Genomic DNA, 19,641 nt, shown 5'->3' on the forward strand with positions numbered 1-19,641 from the left:
AGCCATGTTTCTCTGTCCTTCCAAAATCATACTTTTCTTCCATCATTTCCCCAGACTAGAATTTCTTCTGCTTTTTACTATAAAATCCTATCAAGGGCTAGTCAGTTCCTGTCTCCTCTGTGGAGCCTTGTTAGACCACCTCTGCCCTTCTACCCCAAGCAATGTTTCTCTTCTGCTCTGGGCTCCGGACTCAAATCCTACCAACTATGTTACACATCTGGCTGTTAGGTGCTGCCCTGGCCCTTGTATTAGTTTCCTATTGCAGCTGTAACAAATTACCATAAACTCAGTGGCCTAAAAATGACACAAATTTATTCTCTCACAGTTCCAGAGGTGAGAAATCGGAATGGGTTTCACTAGGCTAAAATCAAGGTAGCAGCAGGGCTGTGTTCTTTTTTGGAGGCTCCAGGGGAAAACGGTTTTTTTGTCTTTTCCAGCATCTAGAAGCTGCCTGGACTCCTTTGCTTGTGGCCCTTTCCATCTTTAAAGCCAGCAATGGTCTACTGAGTCTTTTTCATGATGCCATCTGTCTAGTTCTGACTCTTCTGCTTCCAGAAGAGTCCAGTTTAAGGATATCCCAGTTTAAGGACACTTGTAATTATGCTGGGCCCACTGGGATAATCTCCTTTCTTTAAGGTCAGCTAATTAGCAACATGAATTCCACCTGCAACTTGAATCCCCCTTTGCCATGTAATTTAACATGCCCACAGGTTCCAGGGACTAGGCCATGGACATCTTCGGGAGGGTGGGGTGGGAAGCCATTATTCTGCCTACTACAGACCTGCAGCTATACTTTTTCATATGTAGACATCTGATCTCCTCAGTCTGACCAGTGACAAGCTCCTCAAACTTGGGAGGTAAATTTCCTCATATTCCCAAGCACCTAACAGGACCTGACACAGGGGCTGTTCAGGTGGGCCACTGCTTTATCCAAATTGACACAAAAATGACTAACTTAGAAAAGCAGCTTGATTCTCATTGAAGGGCTAAACCACTTTGCATCACGCAGCAGATCTGGGTTCGGACGGCTATATAGGGATGAATACAGATGGTCACACCTTTTCGTGTGTTACCTGAGTCTGCGGTATGAAGCATCAGCCATCGAATGGTGACATTGCAGTCTCTCAGGCAGTTCAGAAGCCTCGGGATGTTATCCAGAACCAGATCCTCCCTCAAACAACCTTCTTTCAGGAACTGCTGCGCTTGTGCGTGCGCCCTTTCGCTGACAGTAGCGTATCTGCTTGCCTGTGAAAAGAAAAAAAGACCTGAATTACATTTCAGAGAAAGAGAGAATCACTTATCTTGAAAGTGAATCACACTCAAAAGAATCCCTCGACAAATAGTAACATTTCTATGTGAGACAAACAGCACACGGACTGTAGTTGATAAGGCTCAAAGGCAAGTGGCTTATTGGATATTTTTGAAAAGAGCACTGGACTTAGAATTGAGAGACTAACATCTAGAAATATTGGTGTGACTTTGGATTTAACCTCTGAGTACTGGTCTCTTCAAACGTAAACTGGAGAACTGGAGTCGCTGGCTCCTGGTGTCGCTTCTATTCGTAACTTGGATGGAAAGAGACACAAAGGCAGAAGCTAAATGGACCATTCTTCCTATTATTATCGACTAACAAGGCAGAGCAGAGCAGAAATACTCAAAAGGTGAGTTTCTACATATAAAAGCTTAACAAAAGAAATACATCTCAGCATATCAAAACTGACCAGCCTTTTTGGAAATTTGGTCATTCTGCTTTACCTAAAGCAAGAGTTAAATGGTAAACATCATTAACCTAGTCAGGTTAGCTTAAAACAACCACAAGATGTGGCACTGGAAGCCTCTGAAGAACTTCTTGTAAAGTCATGAACGAGAAGATGTGATTTTGGAAAGGAATTTCAGTCATGAAAAATTAACGCTCTGGGGCCAGTAAGTATGGGAGCGCCACTTTCTCTAATATATTTCTAGGGGATGTGCCAAAACTGAAATTATTTTGTGCATTATTTATGGAATTCAATTTGCTTGAATAAAACATGCTGAAGTTCCTTGAGTCAGTATTATTCTATGCACATTTGGAAACTCAAAAACTCAGACAGATAGGCTGAGGAAGATAATCACTGTTTAGAAATATCAAGTATGCTCCCCAATAAAAAGATTTTATTTTGATTCTTCTGTATACTCAGATATTTATTTCCTTTTGCCCTGGGTTCTCATCAGAGACAGAATATAGCCATTTCAACTTTAAGGAGATGCCTGTCTTTAGTCTTGTTGCTTACTTCACACACCCGAAATGATGAGCTTAAATTACAGTGAAAGGGTGTATTGTCCACATCCAGTTACCATCTTCAACACTCATCCTACTGACGAAAACATTAAAATTCTAGCTACTAGTGAAGGGAGCTCTGTCCATGAGGACAGTCTTTAAGCAGGAGTAAATGAAGTCACCTGGGGCCAGATGTCACACTGGTTCATTTTAGGGTGTTGACTCTTCCTCAGGATCCAGGTCTCCAATTTATACAGCCCACATAAGTTAAAATTCTACAATTACCTCTCTTATTCCGATGTGCAAAATTCACCTTTCATTAATCACTGCACTAAAATGTCTATGTGGGCATCTTCCAAATCGCTTAGGAAATCTACTTAGCTCGTTTCCTACGCCATTAAAGCTGGTGTGCAGTTGTTTGAGAATCCTCCCGATTAGCCAGAACCTACCTGTTCTCTGACGTTTGAAAGGTCCAGGGTATTGTTTAAAGCAGTTTTTGCAGCTTTGTAGGGTTCCCAAGCATCTGCTAGATTAACTGTGATCCCCATGTAAATACTAATTACCTGAAAGAAGAGACAATCGTTCAGTATTTGTTAAATATCTACTCGCTTCAAAGCAAGGGGCTGGGAAAATACAAAGTTATAGAAGACATCACCCACTCCTTCAAGTTTAAATGCCGTTCCAGTGAAAAACCAAGATTTTCCAAATATACAGGGAAGTGGTTTTCCTTATGAGCACTTGGGAACAAGAGTGACTATTAAATGTTGCTATTCATGGGAAAATAACTAAAACAAGGTTTTCCTTTCAAACTGCTGTGTGTAGGATTCCTTGGATGAACAAAAATGAAAGGGGAAAGAAAAGTAGATACTTTGACTGGAGTAGGGGTTTTCCCAAACATTTTCATCTCATCTTTACACTCTTAAAATCAAACTAAACTTGTCCCCCAAATTTCTGTGAGCAGAGTGGCATTGTGTTTCACATTCATTCTTTTTAAAATTATATGCAGTTCCTCTTTATCCCTATTAATAGTCTCCTTTAAAACTCTTTGGGGTCTAATATTTTCTCACTAGCTTTTTATTGGTTGGCATTTGTCTGGCATATCTTTTATTTTATTTATTTATTTTTAAAAATTCCTTTATTTTCAGCGTGCCAGGGTGCTTTTTCAGGAATGTATCTTGTAAGTATCATGTAATTGGACTTTGACCTTCCTTAATACTAAAAGTGTTTCTGAGTATAGCATTATGGACAGAACCTCTTTGTTAAGCTTAGGCAAACGAAGCCAGACTCTCGGAACTTTCCTCTTGGCTACTCAACTCCCAGCACATGGGTATGATTCATTTGTGGATAGGAAGCATCATCTCCTAATTGTAGGCTGCTCTTCTCCCCAGTAAAGCTCCTCATTCAGGCCCCTCATAATAGCTGGTAAGAAGTGAAATAAAATCTGCTCCCTGAGGACGTGATCCAATTCACTGTCCTCTGTTAAAACCTCTATGTGCAAAGAAAACATTTCATACATATTAAGTACAATGTCAGTCTTAAACCTTTAAGAATTAATAGTTTTAAGTGAAATAATGTTTAAAAAGTTACAAGCACATCCTTGCAGTAATGTAAACCTTGGCCCCATTAACATTAGCTTATAGATAAAACTTACTATAAATGTGCAATTCCTATTCACAAAGTGACAAATTAGGTAAATTCTGATAGCTTAGATTCATAAAATAGAAAAGAATAAAGAAATGCTTATGTAACTTAGTTGAATCTCAGTAGCTAAAGCGAGATACATTTTAACACGAGGTTTTACCTTGAGACTATCCATGTAAAGAAAAAAAACACAAATGGAAGCTTCAGGAAATTTTACTGGCTGATTTATTCCTTCCTGATTTATAAAATTCTCGACAGGCTTAAAGTAATTTTACTTAAGTGAGTTTATGTTTCATTATTTCAACATTATGACCTTTGGATTACAGGCCAAAAGAATGGAAAAATCAGTTCTCCGGCAAGCTTATCATAGAGAAAAAAAAGACTAATAGCAATACTTGCCCAATTATCTGGAAAGTATTTATCCACTATCTCTCTCATTTTTGCTTGATGGGTATGAAGAATGGAAGGCTCAAAGTAGAGAATTACATACAACATGGCGGCCTGATTTGCCAGAGCTGTGCTCCGATGTTCTGGCAATGGATACGCTGAGACCTGCAAGACAGAGACCAGACCAGGAGAGGCAGATGTTAGCAACAGCTGAACTTACATGTGCCAAATAAATGACCTAGTTCTAGGACACATCAGCCTCTCAAAAGTCCGTCTCCTTTGAGGATGCCGGGCACTGGAAACAATTCTCGGATTATGGCATTGGGAACCAGCGCCTTCTTTCTTATCTCTAGCCACATGACATTCTCTTGACTACCCTTGACTCTGCTGCAATTCTAACTCTTTTCCCTAAAAAAAATTTAAAAAATGTAACCCTGCGTCTCCCACTAGTTGTCCATTTCTGAGTCTCTCCCATCACAGACAAGCTCTTAGAACTGACAGATTCCACACTCACTGGTGCTCTCACCTCCTGTTTATTCTTCAACTCACTGACATTTGATCTCCACCGTTACCTCAATGGAACTCCCTAGGGCCACTCATAACCTCACAGTCAGCTAGTTCAATGGACTCTTTTTAGCACTCTCACTTAAATTCTCTGAGGAATGAAATTCTCTCCTCCTCTGGTTTCCCAGACACCACTCTCTCTTCTCAGGCTGCATGCTTTGTGCTCTGCTTCTCTCTGTCTTTCATAGGCTGCTGAGTCCCAGGGCTCCATTGCCTCATGTATTAGGAATCTCTGGCTCCACGTAGTACATGGCGCCTCGAGGACCATGAGCAGAAAGGGAGGAAATTATTACAAGGACAGACACAGCAATGCCTCATGGAGCCCGCGGGCAGGAATGTGGTCGGGTCCTGGGATGGGGCTGGAGCTTCGAACCAGAAAGCCTTCACTGTTTCTCCCCTGGATGTGCTTGCTCAATTTTTCTCTCTCTCCAGACTGTTCTCTATCACATGGCAGAATGAGGCTGCCCAAACTCCAAGTCTTGCATGTTGTGAGTAAACCCATGTCCAGAAATTGTTTCTCAGGCCCAATTCCAAATTACCTGGAGACAGGGAATCTGATCCATCTTGGGTCAAGTGACTGGCCCTGGTCCAATCAGCTAGGGACAGAGGAGGTGGAGGGTAGAGAGAGGGGTGGACACACAGCACAACCACAGCTCAACCCCGGTGTTAATAGAGGTCACAGGGCAAGGAGAAAATTGAAACACACTCCCTTGAGATATGGGCAAAATGGACCACCTAAGAGGCAGAAGAGTTAATAGAAGGGTTAACGAGAGGCAGTAAAGAAACAGCGTGGGCTTTGAAGTCATACAAGCCTGCAATCAAATTATGGTTCTGCTGCCTACTTATGTGATGTTGTGAAAATTATGTAAGCTCTCTAAGCCTTATTTTTCTCAACAGCAACATGAGGATAGTGCTGTCTATTTTGAAAGATTATTGTGAAAAATAGAGAAAACAGTATTTGAAAAAAACCTCCTATGATTCTGGTTCATGTTGAATTCTCAATAAATGGCAACAAATATTATGGAGACCTGGTATCTGCAGGTAGCTCCTCATTTTGAGTTGTCTTAAAAAACCAAACAAAACAAATAACAACCAAAAACTCTTTATTTACACTTAACATGTTCATACAAAAAACTAGCAGGCTACCTAAGAACTGTACAGAACAGGTGTGCTCTGTAATAAATGATATCCAGTTATCACAGGTCCAACTCTTTACTCTCTTCTAGTAAGAAAAAATATATATAATACCTAAAATTATGTTTTCTTTAGGAAAATGAAGGCAAATGGTAACTTTCTCTGGTACCATTTTGAGTGAGTGAATGGTACACATACTGGAGAGGAAAGTGAGCCTTTCCAACCCTGCTCATGCTGCCTCATTTGCCTGGGCTGCCCGGATATCCCCTTTGTCACCTGTTGCAATCTTGCTGCCCCTGTCACATGCTTCACAACACGCTGCACTTCCCCTAAGATAACACCCATCTGGCTTTACTGGAATTCTTTTGTCTGTCTTCTTTCTTCAGCTACAAGCTCATTATGAGTAGGGACCAGGGCCTGCCTTCTTCAGCAATGGATCCCCAGCACCAAGCACACGGACAGCCACATACTGCACACTCAGCAATCATTTCTTAACTGAACGCCTAAAAGAATGCATCTTCTTTCCAAATATAGCTCAAATCTCATCTCCTCCTTGAAATCTCTAATACTGCCCTAATTAATATCCCTCTTTCCTTAACAATTCCAAGGCACAACTCAGAAAGTTTTAAATAGTTTCTAGCTGCTTTTACTCTTCTGAGGAAGGAGAAAAGAAAGGAGCAATTGAGGAGGAAGGTGAAATCAGTCTTTTAAACTATTAGGACAGATTTAAAAATAGACTTAATCCCCACCTGGTTGTAAATATCATCAGATCTTAGCCGGCCGATGACCATGCTGATGAAGGTCTCGTTGATAGGCACCCTCTGGAAGTAACTCTCAGGATAGTTGGGTGGTCTTTTGGCTCCTGGTTGGCTGGAATAACCTGTACTTCGAAGCAGCTTACAAATATCATCCATATTCGAATCAGCAGAAGATCGAGCAGCACTGAGCCATGTTTACAATGGGAAATAAAGGGCCAAAGAAACCGCATATATTAGAAATGCAAAGTCCAGCAAGGCAGAAGAATTTCAGTATAACTTGACTTTATATAATTTTAGATATGACTGTAGGTCAACTTATATCCCTAAAATTCAAAATTATATTTTCAAAAAGCCTGTTGTAATATACCAAACTGATAAGATGGGTTCCTGTATGTATGTACAGTTTTATGTGAAGGTCCATGATCCGTTTCCCCAAAATCCTTGGGGCTGGATTTGTTTCAGAATACAGCGTTTTTCAAATATAAGAAAGTAATGATACATATATCATGTACGATATAATATTCCAGCAGGGTCTTAGAGGGCATTCCATGATCAAGATATATTAATATTTCTACAATAAAATTTATGAACATTCACACAAGTGAGATAAATAAAGACTGTCTATAGCCTCATGTCTGCTCCAGTCAGGTGCTGACTCCAAAAGATTTCAAGTTAGGTCAGGTTTGCTGCCAACGTAGTTGCTCTGTATGCATGTTGTGCATGTGTGTATGTTCATATATTTTTGGCAGAGTTCTTTGGATTTCAAAATTGTGGATAAAGAATGTGAACCTGCACCAATTTTCATAAATTTAAACAATAATTTTTAAAAAGTCTATCAATTTCAAGTGGGATATACCAACTGGTTTTTCTTGGTAAGATGTACCTTCTACAGAGATTTAAGCAGAACATCTGTGATTTTTCTGGTGGCTTGAAGTAGTAATCCCCCAAAGAGACTCAATCTTAGACTTGAAGATGACCTCCTATCTGATATAAGAATCTCCTTTACTACTGCTCTGACTTGTAATTGTTCAGTGTCTCTTCAGTAGTGGATCCTCACATTCTAATGAATTAGCCATTATACCCTAAGGGACAAAGCCGGATTGTCAAAGCTGGGCTTGATTAGCAGATTTTTTTCTTCTTCTTCATGTTGTTTATGGTTTTTGTTTTTCCAGGTACTTTCAGAAATAGAGGCAAGACCATTCATAGCCCATTTTAAAAAACATGGATGGTCAAACTGATGTGAATGAATTACGCATGCTGGTGGATACTCTCCTCACATCCTGATAAAGCTAAAGGAACAGGCCAGCTGAGTAGCCTAATTTATTGCTGAGAAGGCGGCAGTACCAAGTGTGGCTGAAAATACAACATCCCCAAACAATCCCTCTCTGTTGAGGATCTGCCTTTTTGCCCTATTTATTTTGTTCTAATTTGTAAGTCTGAAAATGTTAATTCTAGCCTGCAAATCTTTAGCCCAAGTTCCTGACTCCTGCTTATTGACTGTTTCTTCCCCGAATCTTGATTATTTCTTACATTGACCCTGTATCCAGATTCTGACTCATTTATTTAACAAATTGAAAACTGTACATTAGGGACTGAAATCACAGCTGGTTAAGGTGGGTCCTGTTTTTAAGACCCTGCTTCTTGAAGTCATAGCTCTGTAAAGACACATGTAACACATGGTTGGGATGTGTGTTACTGTTTGTTCTGTTTTGGGTTCTACATATACATGGGTAAGAATTCACTTTCAACCTGGCCCTGAATGATAACTTTTCAAAACGTATCAACCTGAAAATGATAACAGAAAACTCATTCATTTCCTTACATCTGCCAAGGAGTAGTATTTGAAAACTTAAAAAAAAAATTCATTAGACTGCCAAAATTCCCAAATTAATCTTTCAGGTAAGGAAAATTCACATTCCTTTTTAAAAAAAACTGAGGTATCATGATGGACATGATAAGCTATATATCGTTAATAATCTATAATAAATTATATATACTAGATTATATGACATATAATCTATTATAATGATGATGAAATGAAACACAGATTGTTATATTTCTACATTATGTATTATACTTAGAAGTGATAAGAATCTTACACTTTTGCATTCTAGATCACATTGCTGCTGTTCACAATAAAAGGAGGATGGAAACCCACACTGTACTTTACCAATAGCAGTGCTTTTGGAGGGTGTAGTCTTAGCCCAGGGATACCTGTATCGATAGTAAGAAACGAGCATTCTCTCTCTGATTTCTCCTTCAATCTTTTGGTCGATGACCAGGAGCATAACTCCATATAAGTACAGTGCTTCACACTATGATGAGAAAAAGACAACAGCCAAGTTCACAGGAGTACACATGCTTATGGAGTGAAGCTGATAATGTGTAAAAGGATCACTCTGCTCTGGTTCCTCCTAAAAACTTTATATTACAAGGAGACTGCAGGTTCCCCCCAAAGGGTTCTCACCTTCTGTACTGAATGAGCTTCGAAAAGTTTATGCAAAATAAAGTTTAATTTACAATGACTATCTTTCAGTTGGTCTATTTTTCATATTTTGCTTGGGATACCAAAATGGAATCCCAACATTATGAATACATAATAAGTCATTCACTTATTTAACAAACATTTCTTAAGTGATCATGATGTACTAGGTACCAGGCTAGATGTCTGGGATGCAAAAGATAAAGAAGATAGGATTGTTACACTGAGGAAGCTCATAACCTGCACACAATCTTTATTCACTTGTAGCTCTCCTCAAAGTCTACTATGTTCTAAATTCAGACAAAGACCTGCCAGTTAGAAGATAATTATCAGTTTAGTTTGCTTCTCCTTAAAGAAGGATACACTGTATGTATTTGTGACTTACAGGAAAAAAAGTAACGCTAAGTTTGACATTCTTGATTTTTAAATTTTAAGCGATCACTACTACTTACTAGAAGTTGTTTTCCATCTTCATTGAGAAGCACCGTTTCTAAGGTTTGCTGAATATAAACACCTTCATTGAGATCATCTAGATATCTAGAAATGAAACCCCAGAGCAAGTTATTCATTGATAATAAAAATGTTAATATCTCTGAAGAAGGACAGTAAAGATTTTTAAAAGATTAGGCAAGATACCAGGCATTCTGGCCTTCAAATAGTTTGTGGCCATTCATGCTCTTAGGAATAGATTGGTGAGCAGGAACTCATAGTGATCAGGGCCACAGATTATTTATGGCCACTCCAAGTAAAAGGAATATTCCATAGTCCTGATTTACGAATTACAGATATCTTGGGAATAATGGCATAAAAACATGGACTAGTTAGTTTAAAAGCTAATGAGTAATGAATTCTTATGGGCTAGAAGGAAGAGAATATTGTCTGGTCAGGGACAAGAAGGAAGGCTATGGTTACCAACGCTACAAAAATAAGTTCTTTTTTTTTCACTTCTCATTTATAATAAACTAAATTAGGATCAAGATTGAAAGCCAACTGACTTGGTACAAAGCAAGATGATTATAATCCTTAACAAGAGCAGGAAATAATATTAAAACTCTAAAATACTTAAGATGACTAGTGCCACAGGAAGGAAAAGACAATTATCCACGGTATAAGCTAGTAAATTTCTTAGTAACTCAGAAAGATATACACGTTCTAGTCCATCCCTTCTCCCTCTCCACTATTTACTATCAAAATAAGCTATGACTAAATTAGTCAATACCTGTTTAAGTCTACAATATATTTATGCACACTTTGAAATGCTAAATAAAATCTGGTCACAATTTCTGTGTTGTTTTCCCGAAACTCTTCATCTAAATCCTGTAGCTCTGGCTTAGCTTCCAGTTTGCTTTCCCATAATTCTGGACCCTAAGAAGAAAAACACATTTATGTGAAACATCAAGAAAAGAGTCACAAACCAATAGAATTATTGGTAACAATTTCAAAACAGTCTTTTAAAAATGTGTTCTTATGCCTCAAAAGGGATATCAAAAATTGAAAGCAGAGGAACAGAAAGTAATGAAGATCTCAGAAGCACAGATATAAAATCCCTTTGAAAGAAATGGACTTGAATTGCAACAATTGACATGCTTTTAAGTGTGGGGTACTTCAATGTGAAACACATTATACCAAAGTTATCTTTTTAAGATGTGATTATATTGTGTTAGGGCTTCCACACAGTATATTATTTTAAAGTTAGCTAATACTAAATTTGGTTGAAAAGCTTTTCTTTTTAACTCCTTCTCCATAATTACTTAACCTCTCAGAGTCTCCTGGTTTCCAAGGAAAGCATGCTTTTGTAGAAAAGACTGGTAAGAAAAGCTGTTGAGGAAGATTACCTTAAAATAGCTGAAATCAAATATGATATCTCCGTATTTCTGTTGATCAGCTCGGTCTTTTAACCTGAATACAGCAGGAATAAACTCAGAGAGCCTCAGAAGTTCAGCAATGATGGCATTGCCACAGGAAACAATTCTTAGGATTGCTTGGCCACAGAGGTTATTCTCAGCCAGAAAGTCCAACATCGTGAGGATAATCAACTACTCTGTGCCCGGCCACAGGAAAATGTGTAACTGGCTTCAGAGCTGGGGTCTGTAAATCATCAGATGAAACCAGGTCTGCAGATACACTGGCCGCTCCATTAAAGGACCTGTATCCCCCCCCCCCAAAAAAAAGTATGAAAATCTCCATTTTTTTAAGGAACCACGTGAAACACACACACAATATTTTTCTTCCAAACTCACTGAAAAAAATTTATAACACATAATGAGTTCTGATATGGAGGGAGGGCATTTAATTTCCACTCTTCATGTTTTCCTTGTAGAGGAACTTTGCTAAATTGCTACTCTTGGCCTCTTTCTCAACACTTTATTCACTTCTCTCCATGAGAAAAGACTTGATGTAGCTGATCCCTGAGCTTGTGAGAAGGTTCCAAGGTGCCCTAAATTGGGAACAGATTATTAAATTTTCCTTTCAGGAATTGTACCACTTCTTTTACCTTTGGGAAAAGATAACTATGCCCTAAAATCTACTAGAATTAGATGAGGGAACTACCTTTAAAAATGTTTTTTTCAGGGGATTCCCTGGCAGTCCAGTGGTTAGGACTCTGTGCTTTTACTGCTGAGGGCCTGGGTTCAATCCCTGGTTGGGAAACTAAGATCCCACAAGTTGTGCGGCACAGCCAAAAAAAAAAGAAAAAAAAAGTTTTTTTCATATGTCAAGTATGGGAGGTCCTGTTATTGAGACTAATATATGCCTGAGAAATGTGACAGGGTGACTCTAAAAGTAAGGACAACTATTTCATACTAAGCAGTGGAGAAGTTCTGATTAGGAATGTATCTTCAAATTATATCATCAAAACTTCTGACAATAAGTTTTATGCTTAACAAAATTGAGAGTGAAGTTGCAGAAACTCTGTACTCAATGGACAAACCAAGAACAAGTCAAAAGCTGGCTTCATCAAATCGTGATTTCGATAATACAGTGTTTTGTACTCCACAGTTGTCTTTCATAGTATGAGCTTTAAATGGGTAATTTTTGCAAAAAATTTCCAAGGCATCATTCATTTTTCCAAAGGGCCTCCCAATTCTTTTTCACCTCATTATCTTTTGAAGTGTTAATTGTGTCATCATCTTTGTTGCATTTCTCTCCTCTAATTGTTAATTTAGCTAGGTCATCATTTGTGAACTTCATGGAAGCCTAAATTATTTTTCAACTTCATAAAGGCCTGTGACTTCCCAACATTTGCACTTTCACTTGGCATTGGGATCCTGCTCTATCAACATAATGTCAACAATTAAGAAAACTGACCAAGGGACTTCCCTTGTAGTCCCGTGGTTAAGACTCTGTGCTCCCAGTGCAGGGGACACGGGTTCGATCCCTGCTTGGGGAACTAAGAGCCCCACATGCTGCATGGCCTGGCCAAAAAAAAAAAAAAAGACTGACCAAAAAGTAAGAAAAGTAAGAATTTAATGACCAAATAGACAGCTTTGGACAAGGATAGCTGAATGAGGACTAATGTTACAAGTGGTCAGTTTATTAAGATGTTCACATCAATGCCACTTTTGAGTTCCTCTGTAGCCACAGCAAAACATTCCTCAATGCCTGTCACACATTTTTAAAGTTCACCCACGTGATGAGCTACCTACTGTAGGTATCTATTACCTGGAAGCTCTGTATAACCCTTCAGGGTTTTCTTTTTTCCTTTTGGAAGTTTCTATCATTGATTCACAATTTGGAAATGTCTTCATTTACTGGGATGCTGTGGCAGCAACTGCTGGCTCCTCAACAGTACTTCCCACTCACCTACTCCTTTCTTATTCTAGAGGACAAAACAGTCAGATCCTCACTTTCCCTCCCTTGAAGCCACGTTAGACATGCGACTCACTTGTGACCGATGAGATAGAAGTCTATGGTAGAACTTTTAGGAAATGTTTTTTTTTTTCTCCAGCTACAAAGAGAGAGGCATGTCAAGAGAAATTTCTCTTGTTGCTCTGGCTATCCACCTTCTTCTTGCCTTTGAGTGTGGTCCAATGAATATTTGATGCCTGAAGCTGCAGTAGCCACCTTGAGACCATGAGGTAACAGGCCTAAGAGAAAAAACACCAAGAACCTGCAGACTGTGGTGCTGAAGGAAAGAATCTAAATTCTTAATTGATGTTACTGATTCCTTGATTCAACTGTGGCACTACCTACCTCTGTAATCCTTGTTAAATGGACTGCTTTTATGGTTTACCTAATGTTAATTGGGTTCTGGATTATATGCAGGTGAAAGCATTTCCAATGATACAGATTCACTTACTCAACAAATATCTACCCAGTGCCCACTATGTGCCAAGCACTGTTTTAGGACCTGAGGCTACCGTAGTGACCACAACTGACTTCCTGCTTTCATGAAGCCTACATACTATTGGGAGTGGGACAGAGATAAACAAATAAACATATTACATATCAGGCTTTGATAATGCTGTAAAGAAAAGCATGACAAAGGGATGCAGCGTGTTATTCTACATACAGGAGAGTGTAAAAGCCTCTCTGGTAAGATGATATTTGAGCAGAGGCCAGAAGCAAGTGAGGGATCAAGCAGTAAGGGTATCTATAGCCCCTAAGATGGTCCCCAATGACCTCCACCTTCCTATTCACTCCCTGAGTGTGACTTACTGTCTCCCATCTAAAGAAGGGAATAGGGCAGATGTGAAAGATGCCATTTCTGAAATGAGATTGCAAAAAAGACTGTGACCTCTGGCTTGGGAGCCCTTTCCAGCGTGTGTGTCTTGGGAGAAACAAGTTGTTAGGTTGTGAGACAGCCCTGTGGAGGAGCCCTATGGGACGATGGAGAAGTCTGCCAACCACCACTTGAGTGAGCTGGAAAATAGATCCCCCCAACCCCAGTTTGTGTTCACAGCACAGCAACCTCCCAAGAGCCCCTGAGCCAAAGGCACCCAGCTAAGCCACATAGCTGATTCCTGACCACAAATGTTAATAAGACAATAAATGCTTATTGTTTTATAGCCACTAGGTTTGAGGGTAATTTGTTAGTTTACTGATAGTGATCTAAGAGAAGGGCATTCCAGGAAGGGGTTACAAGTAAGTACTACGGGACAGAAGCAGAGATAGGGGAGGTGGAGTTGGGTCCCATAGCAGAGATTACTGAGAAGCCACTACGGTTGTCCACAACTCTCTCTCATGAGGGTTGTGTATAATACACATTAAGGCATAAATTAGTAACAACTGTGTTCAGTTTTCTCTGTGATGCTTGCTTGTTAAGACACGTTGATCTCTAACAGGCTGAATTTCAGATAATTTCATTCCATTTTTCCCACTGAAACGGACTGCCTTGGAAAATAAGACAAGTGAGAAAATAAAGGAAAATGAGAACAAAAGTCACCTGAAGTCCTCTGAAGACCACTAAACTAACCCAGGTCTCAGGAGGATGAAACTTTAGACTCAATTCAGAGAAGGTAAGGCTATGATGAACAGGTCTAACTGCTACCATTTGGGTATCAAGATAGGACAGACAACGTGGCCAAAGAGAAAACAGCTTAAAGCAAGTCAACGTGACCTGCCTTCTTTCCCAACAAACAGACAGACAGATATACTCGCGCCTGCACGCATGTGGTCAGGGAGGCTTAGGCCTGGGATAATGACTTAAGGTCAAAATTCTTGTGTGTCCAAGTCTTATTTTAATCCTTTTTACCTAAGAGTTACACTGCAGGCAACTTTCAAAATATTATTTGGCTAAAGTCTTTGGTAAATAGCCTCACTGTTGGCTGAAAAACTGGTCCTAAAGAACAGAATCTAAGAAGCATAATTAAAGATGCCTAATCATGTTGCAGTGAACTCAGAGGTAGGTGGCTTTATAGAAGATGTTAAGACTTAGTTGAGATTAAAAAAAAAAATTCACTCTAGAATGAGATGCAAATAAACATGGTAGAAGAAGCTATATTAAATCTTCCTTTTTTTTTTAAATTGGGGTATAGTTGCTTTACAATGTTGTGTTAGTTTATGCTGTTCAGAGAAATGACTCAGCTATATGTATACATATATCCCCTAATTCCCTCTTTTTTGGATTTCCTTCCCATTTAGGTCACCACAGAGCACTGAGTAGAGTTCCCTGTACTATATAGCAGGTTCTCATTAGTTATCTATGTTATACATATTATTGTATATATGTCAATCCTAATCTCCCAGTTCATCTCTCCCCCGCCCCCAACAAATCTTCCTTTTAGAGGTTCTGCTGGTGCTAGGGATGAAGACAACTCATAAAGACCAGCTTTCTCAGTAGAGGCTCTCTTACCATTTGACATGCAATGAAACCAGAGATCCCACTCAATTTCCTAATTTTGTTTTTACAAGGCACCCAGAAAAGTGGTTGTAACTTCATTTTCAAGAATTTGGTACGGAATTATGATTTTTAGTTTGGAAAGTAATCCTAGACAAAAGACAACATGCTTTCAAGAATAAAGCATGGCAACATCATACCAATTACCCAATGAGTACAGAACTGAATTCTGAAAATTAAATTGCCCTGGGAAGAACCAATCTTTATCCTACTCAGAGGACAAAAGAAGATTGATCTATTTTAATCCTTTTATAAAACCTCAGCTCCATAAAGAAAGAAGCACTGGTCTCCACCAATCCGTTATCAGGAACAAACTATAGCGGTTGTTGATCAAAAGGGACCGGCATATCTCTTCCAGAAAAGTTCTAAAATAAGCCTAATCACTCTAGTCTGAGAATCCTGAAAAAGAAAGAAGAAAAACCGGAAGGTGTTCCCTGTTGTGGGCAAAGGCAGTAAAGCCTCTCTCTCCCCCTTCTCCCAGCAACTCCTAGGCTGGAGGAAGCTCCACGCACTTGGAATCAATCAGGAGACCCGGTTCCATTACCGGCTCTGTGTTTTTTAGTTTTTTTAACTGTACGACCACAGACAAATTAGGACCCTCGAAACTATTTTTTGAAATTCAAAGGACTTTGGCATGTCGTACATAGGTGGGGGAATTAAGGTGCAGAGAGGAGCAATGATTTGCCCAAACTCACAGCCCGTGGTAGAACTGGAATTCAAACCCGGGTCCGTCAGACCGTATAAGTTTCCACCAACCACTCAGGTTTCTGGAGAGTAAATGGAGAAATGACGACGTCCACAGAACACTGCTCCCGGAAACTTGGAAGGCTCAGATGCAGACTAAGCAGCTGAACATCACTTCCTAAAGCGCCAAAGAGGTGTGGAAAATTGTTTCCACCTGAGTGGAGGAGATGCAGAGCCTGGACTGCAGCAGCAGCTCCAGGAAAACCCTCAGTCCTCCACGCCAGGCTCCCCCATCCAGACCCCACCCCATGCCGCAGAAGCCCCCACCAAGGCCAGCGCGGCCCAGCCCTGGGGCGGGGGAGGGGACGGAGGACGTGAAGGAGTGGGCGCGCGCACACCGCCCCTACTCACCTGTCACGCGGGCCGCGCCAGGGCGCACGCGCAGGGCCGGCGGTCGCACGCGGAGTCAGCGCCCCGGCCACCACCCCTCCGTCTCCGCAGGGGTTCCCTTCTACCCCCAGCCCTTATCCACAGCCGGCCAGACCCCGGCTTCCGCCCGGGGCTCCCTCAGCCGTCACATGACAAAAGGGCGGAGAGCGGGGCGGGGCGTCATGTGACCACTCGCCGGCGACGACTGATGACGCCTGAGCCCGCGCTCGCCGTTTCAGCGACAGGGGAAGGGAGTTAAGGAAGTAGTTGGGGGTCCTGGTGTGGGGAGTCTGGGCGCAGCCAGACGGAGCTACATCGGGCAGCCAGGTAAGGCAAGAGCGGAGCATGGCGATGGGGAGGGTGATGGGAGGTGTTGCCTCCCTCTCGGGCTCTTCGCCGGTGCCGCGAGCTACGGTCTGTGGACCTGTGTTATGGTCCTGGTTCTTTTCACGCCACAGCAATGAGGCTGGGGCGGTTTACCTCCCTCTCCAAGACGCCATCTCTCCATCCTTGGGCTCTATGTGTGTGGGGCAAAGATCACGAATTCTTTTTTTATTTTTTATTGAAATATAGTTGATTTACAATGTGTTAATTTCAGGTGTACAGCAAAGTGATTCAGGTAAATATATATGTATACTTATATATAGAGAGAGAGAGTGATTCAGGTAAATGTGTATATATATATTCCTTTTCAGATTCTTTTCCTTTATAGGTTATTAAGATATTGAATATAGTTTTCCGTGCTATACAGTAGGACCTTGTTTTGCCTATTTTATATATCGTAGTGTGAGATCACGAATTCTTGATCTAAATAAATCTGGTTTGAGCCGGCTTTCAAAGCAGGGCCTTGGGCAGATCGTTTAAATAAACTCTCTGGGCGTCAGTTTCCTTTTCTCTCCTATAAATGGTTGTGAGGATTAACCATAATGAGAACGAATTGTAGGGGCACCAGTTTATGGCTTGCCATAGGGAACCTAGAAATGGTGGTTTCCGTTATTGATGTAGCTCTGCCAAATCTTTATTGGTCACCTATTTTGTGTGAAGAGCTGTTCTATGTTATGTGGAATCTGTCAGAATTCTAGTTTAAGTTGCTCCCAGGGTGAAAGAGTGGCAGATATGGGAGCAAGTAGTTATGATGGTTTTTAAAATAGAACGGGGTGGGGGGGGGAGGGGGAGAGAGAGAGAGAGAGAGAGGGATAGTGGTAGCATGAAGGAGAGAACAAGCAACTGAGAGGGCTTCATAAAGATGTAACCTTGCATATTGGAAAAGAAGATACAGTTATGGCTGAACTTGTATAGGGCCCTGTGGATTTAAAGGAGGTCAGCACAGTATCTAAATTATTTGCTCTGTGCATACCACTTGTACAGAAAGATGAGAGGAGTATTTTTATTTTTATATTAGCTAATAATTGGCCTCACCTACAGAGAATCTTTTTTTTTTTTTTTTTTTTTTCAGAGAATCTTATAAACCTGCTCTGATCTGAATGTTTGTGTCCTCCTCCTACCCCCACCCCCAATTCCTAAAGCCAGTGTGATGGTATTAAGAGGTAAAGCCTTTGGGAAGAGCTTAGGTCACGAGGATGGAGCCCTGCTAATAGGCTTAATACCTTTATAAAAGAGGCTCCAGAGAGCTCCCTTGCCCCTTCTACCATGTGAAGACACAGAGCTAGAAGGCCCTGGCCATGAATCACCAGAAGAGGGTCTTCACCAGAATGCGACTATGCTGGTGCCTTGACCTTTGGACTTCCCAACCTCCAGAACTGTGAGAAATGTTTTTGTCGTTTATACGTTACTGTGTCTGGTATTTTGTTACAGCGGCACCAACAGACAAAGACAAGGCCTGTTAGGGAAGGCAACATAACATGCTAGGGAAAAGCTCAGGAAGTGCATAACCTTGTTTTAAACTTTCTTTGAGACCATAGGTACAGAGAACAAAACAGTCACAGTTCCCTGGGGAAGGCTCCAAAGGGGGTTAGTTTAAACCAGGGTTTCTCAACCACTGCACTGTTGACATTTGGTGCCAAATAATTCTTTGCTGTGCGGGGCTGTCCTGTGAATTATGTACTTAGCTGTACTTAGTGGGAGAAATAGGGAAAAGTGCGTTTAGTCCATCTTTCACCTCCAGCCATTCTCTTTGCTCCTCGATCTGAGTCGTTCCTCTTGATAGTGCAGAATTAACAGACGAATGTTTTCCCCACCTCTCTGCAAGTGTAAAGTTTCACTGGAGTAATGTGAATTTTGCATTCATATAAGGATGGCTACCATGTAGCAGACACTTTACATTTATCCTGGATTACATTAATCCTTATATACACTGTGTCGTAGTCAGCTCAGGCGGCTATTAAAAGAATACCATAGACTGGTGGCTTAAGCAACAGAAATTTATTTCTCACAGATTTGGAGACTGGAAGTTGGGGACCATGGTGCTGGTATGGTTGGATACTGGTGAGGGCTCTCTTCCTGGTTCGTAGACAGCCACCTTACTGTATCTTTTCATGGTGGACAGATAGAGCAAACCCTGGTGTCTCTTCCTCTTCTAATGACACTGATCCCATCATGAGGGCTCCCCCCTCATTTAAACTTAATCAACTCCCAAAGGCTCCATCTCTATATGTCATCACATTGGGAGTTAGGGTAAACATAAATTTGGGGGGGACAAAGTTACCTCAGTGTTCTCCATACTTGAATTATTTGGGGTGCTTCATAAAAATACAGTTTCCTCAGTGTCCACTAGAGACTGATTCAATAGGTCTGAGATAGTATCCATTAATAACTGTATTTTTAGTAAGTATTTCAACTGATTCTTAAGATCAGACAAGTTTGAGAAAACTACAAAATTTAATTTAGGGGACTTCCCTGGTGGCGTAGTGATTGAGAATCAGCCTGCCAATGCGAGGGACGCGGGTTCGAGCCCTGGTCCAGGAAGATCCCACATGCCGCGGGGCAACTAAGCCCCCGCTCCACAACT

At 40.7% G+C, this 19,641-nt stretch overlaps 2 protein-coding genes across 9 annotated transcripts in view; one reads left to right on the forward strand and one right to left on the reverse strand.

Moving 5' to 3' along the window:
* Positions 1 to 16,854, reverse strand: part of WASHC5 (WASH complex subunit 5) — a 54,534-nt gene extending 37,680 nt beyond the window's left edge. For 2 of the 6 annotated variants that reach the window (XR_003438354.1, XM_027132424.1), the window contains exons 1-9: positions 16,656 to 16,767; positions 11,059 to 11,369; positions 10,443 to 10,588; positions 9,676 to 9,760; positions 8,956 to 9,056; positions 6,733 to 6,925; positions 4,298 to 4,450; positions 2,707 to 2,820; positions 1,074 to 1,245 (exon numbers count right to left, since the gene is read on the reverse strand). Coding sequence is in view for 5 of the 6 variants with exons in the window: in XM_027132424.1 (XP_026988225.1) it covers positions 1,074 to 1,245; positions 2,707 to 2,820; positions 4,298 to 4,450; positions 6,733 to 6,925; positions 8,956 to 9,056; positions 9,676 to 9,760; positions 10,443 to 10,588; positions 11,059 to 11,244 (1,150 nt within the window). In the remaining variant the exon portion in view is untranslated. Of the gene's footprint in view, positions 1 to 1,073; positions 1,246 to 2,706; positions 2,821 to 4,297; positions 4,451 to 6,732; positions 6,926 to 8,955; positions 9,057 to 9,675; positions 9,761 to 10,442; positions 10,589 to 11,058; positions 11,370 to 13,106; positions 13,309 to 16,255; positions 16,423 to 16,655 lie in introns of all 6 variants that reach the window. The other 4 variants (XM_027132423.1, XM_027132422.1, XM_027132421.1 and 1 more) reach the window with 4 other exon arrangements.
* Positions 16,855 to 16,898: 44 nt separating this feature from the next.
* NSMCE2 (NSE2 SUMO ligase component of SMC5/6 complex) overlaps positions 16,899 to 19,641 on the forward strand; it is a 224,601-nt gene continuing 221,858 nt past the window's right edge. For all 3 annotated transcript variants that reach the window (XM_027132427.1, XM_027132430.1, XM_027132431.1), the window contains exon 1: positions 16,899 to 17,000. The gene's annotated coding sequence lies outside the window, so the exon portion shown is untranslated. The remainder of the gene's footprint in view (positions 17,001 to 19,641) is intronic.

The sequence above is a fragment of the Aethalodelphis obliquidens genome, unplaced genomic scaffold (assembly GCF_003676395.1).
Source record: "Aethalodelphis obliquidens isolate GAN/ISIS:26980383/991018 unplaced genomic scaffold, ASM367639v1 scaffold41, whole genome shotgun sequence".
NCBI classification, from domain to species: domain Eukaryota; kingdom Metazoa; phylum Chordata; class Mammalia; order Artiodactyla; family Delphinidae; genus Aethalodelphis; species Aethalodelphis obliquidens.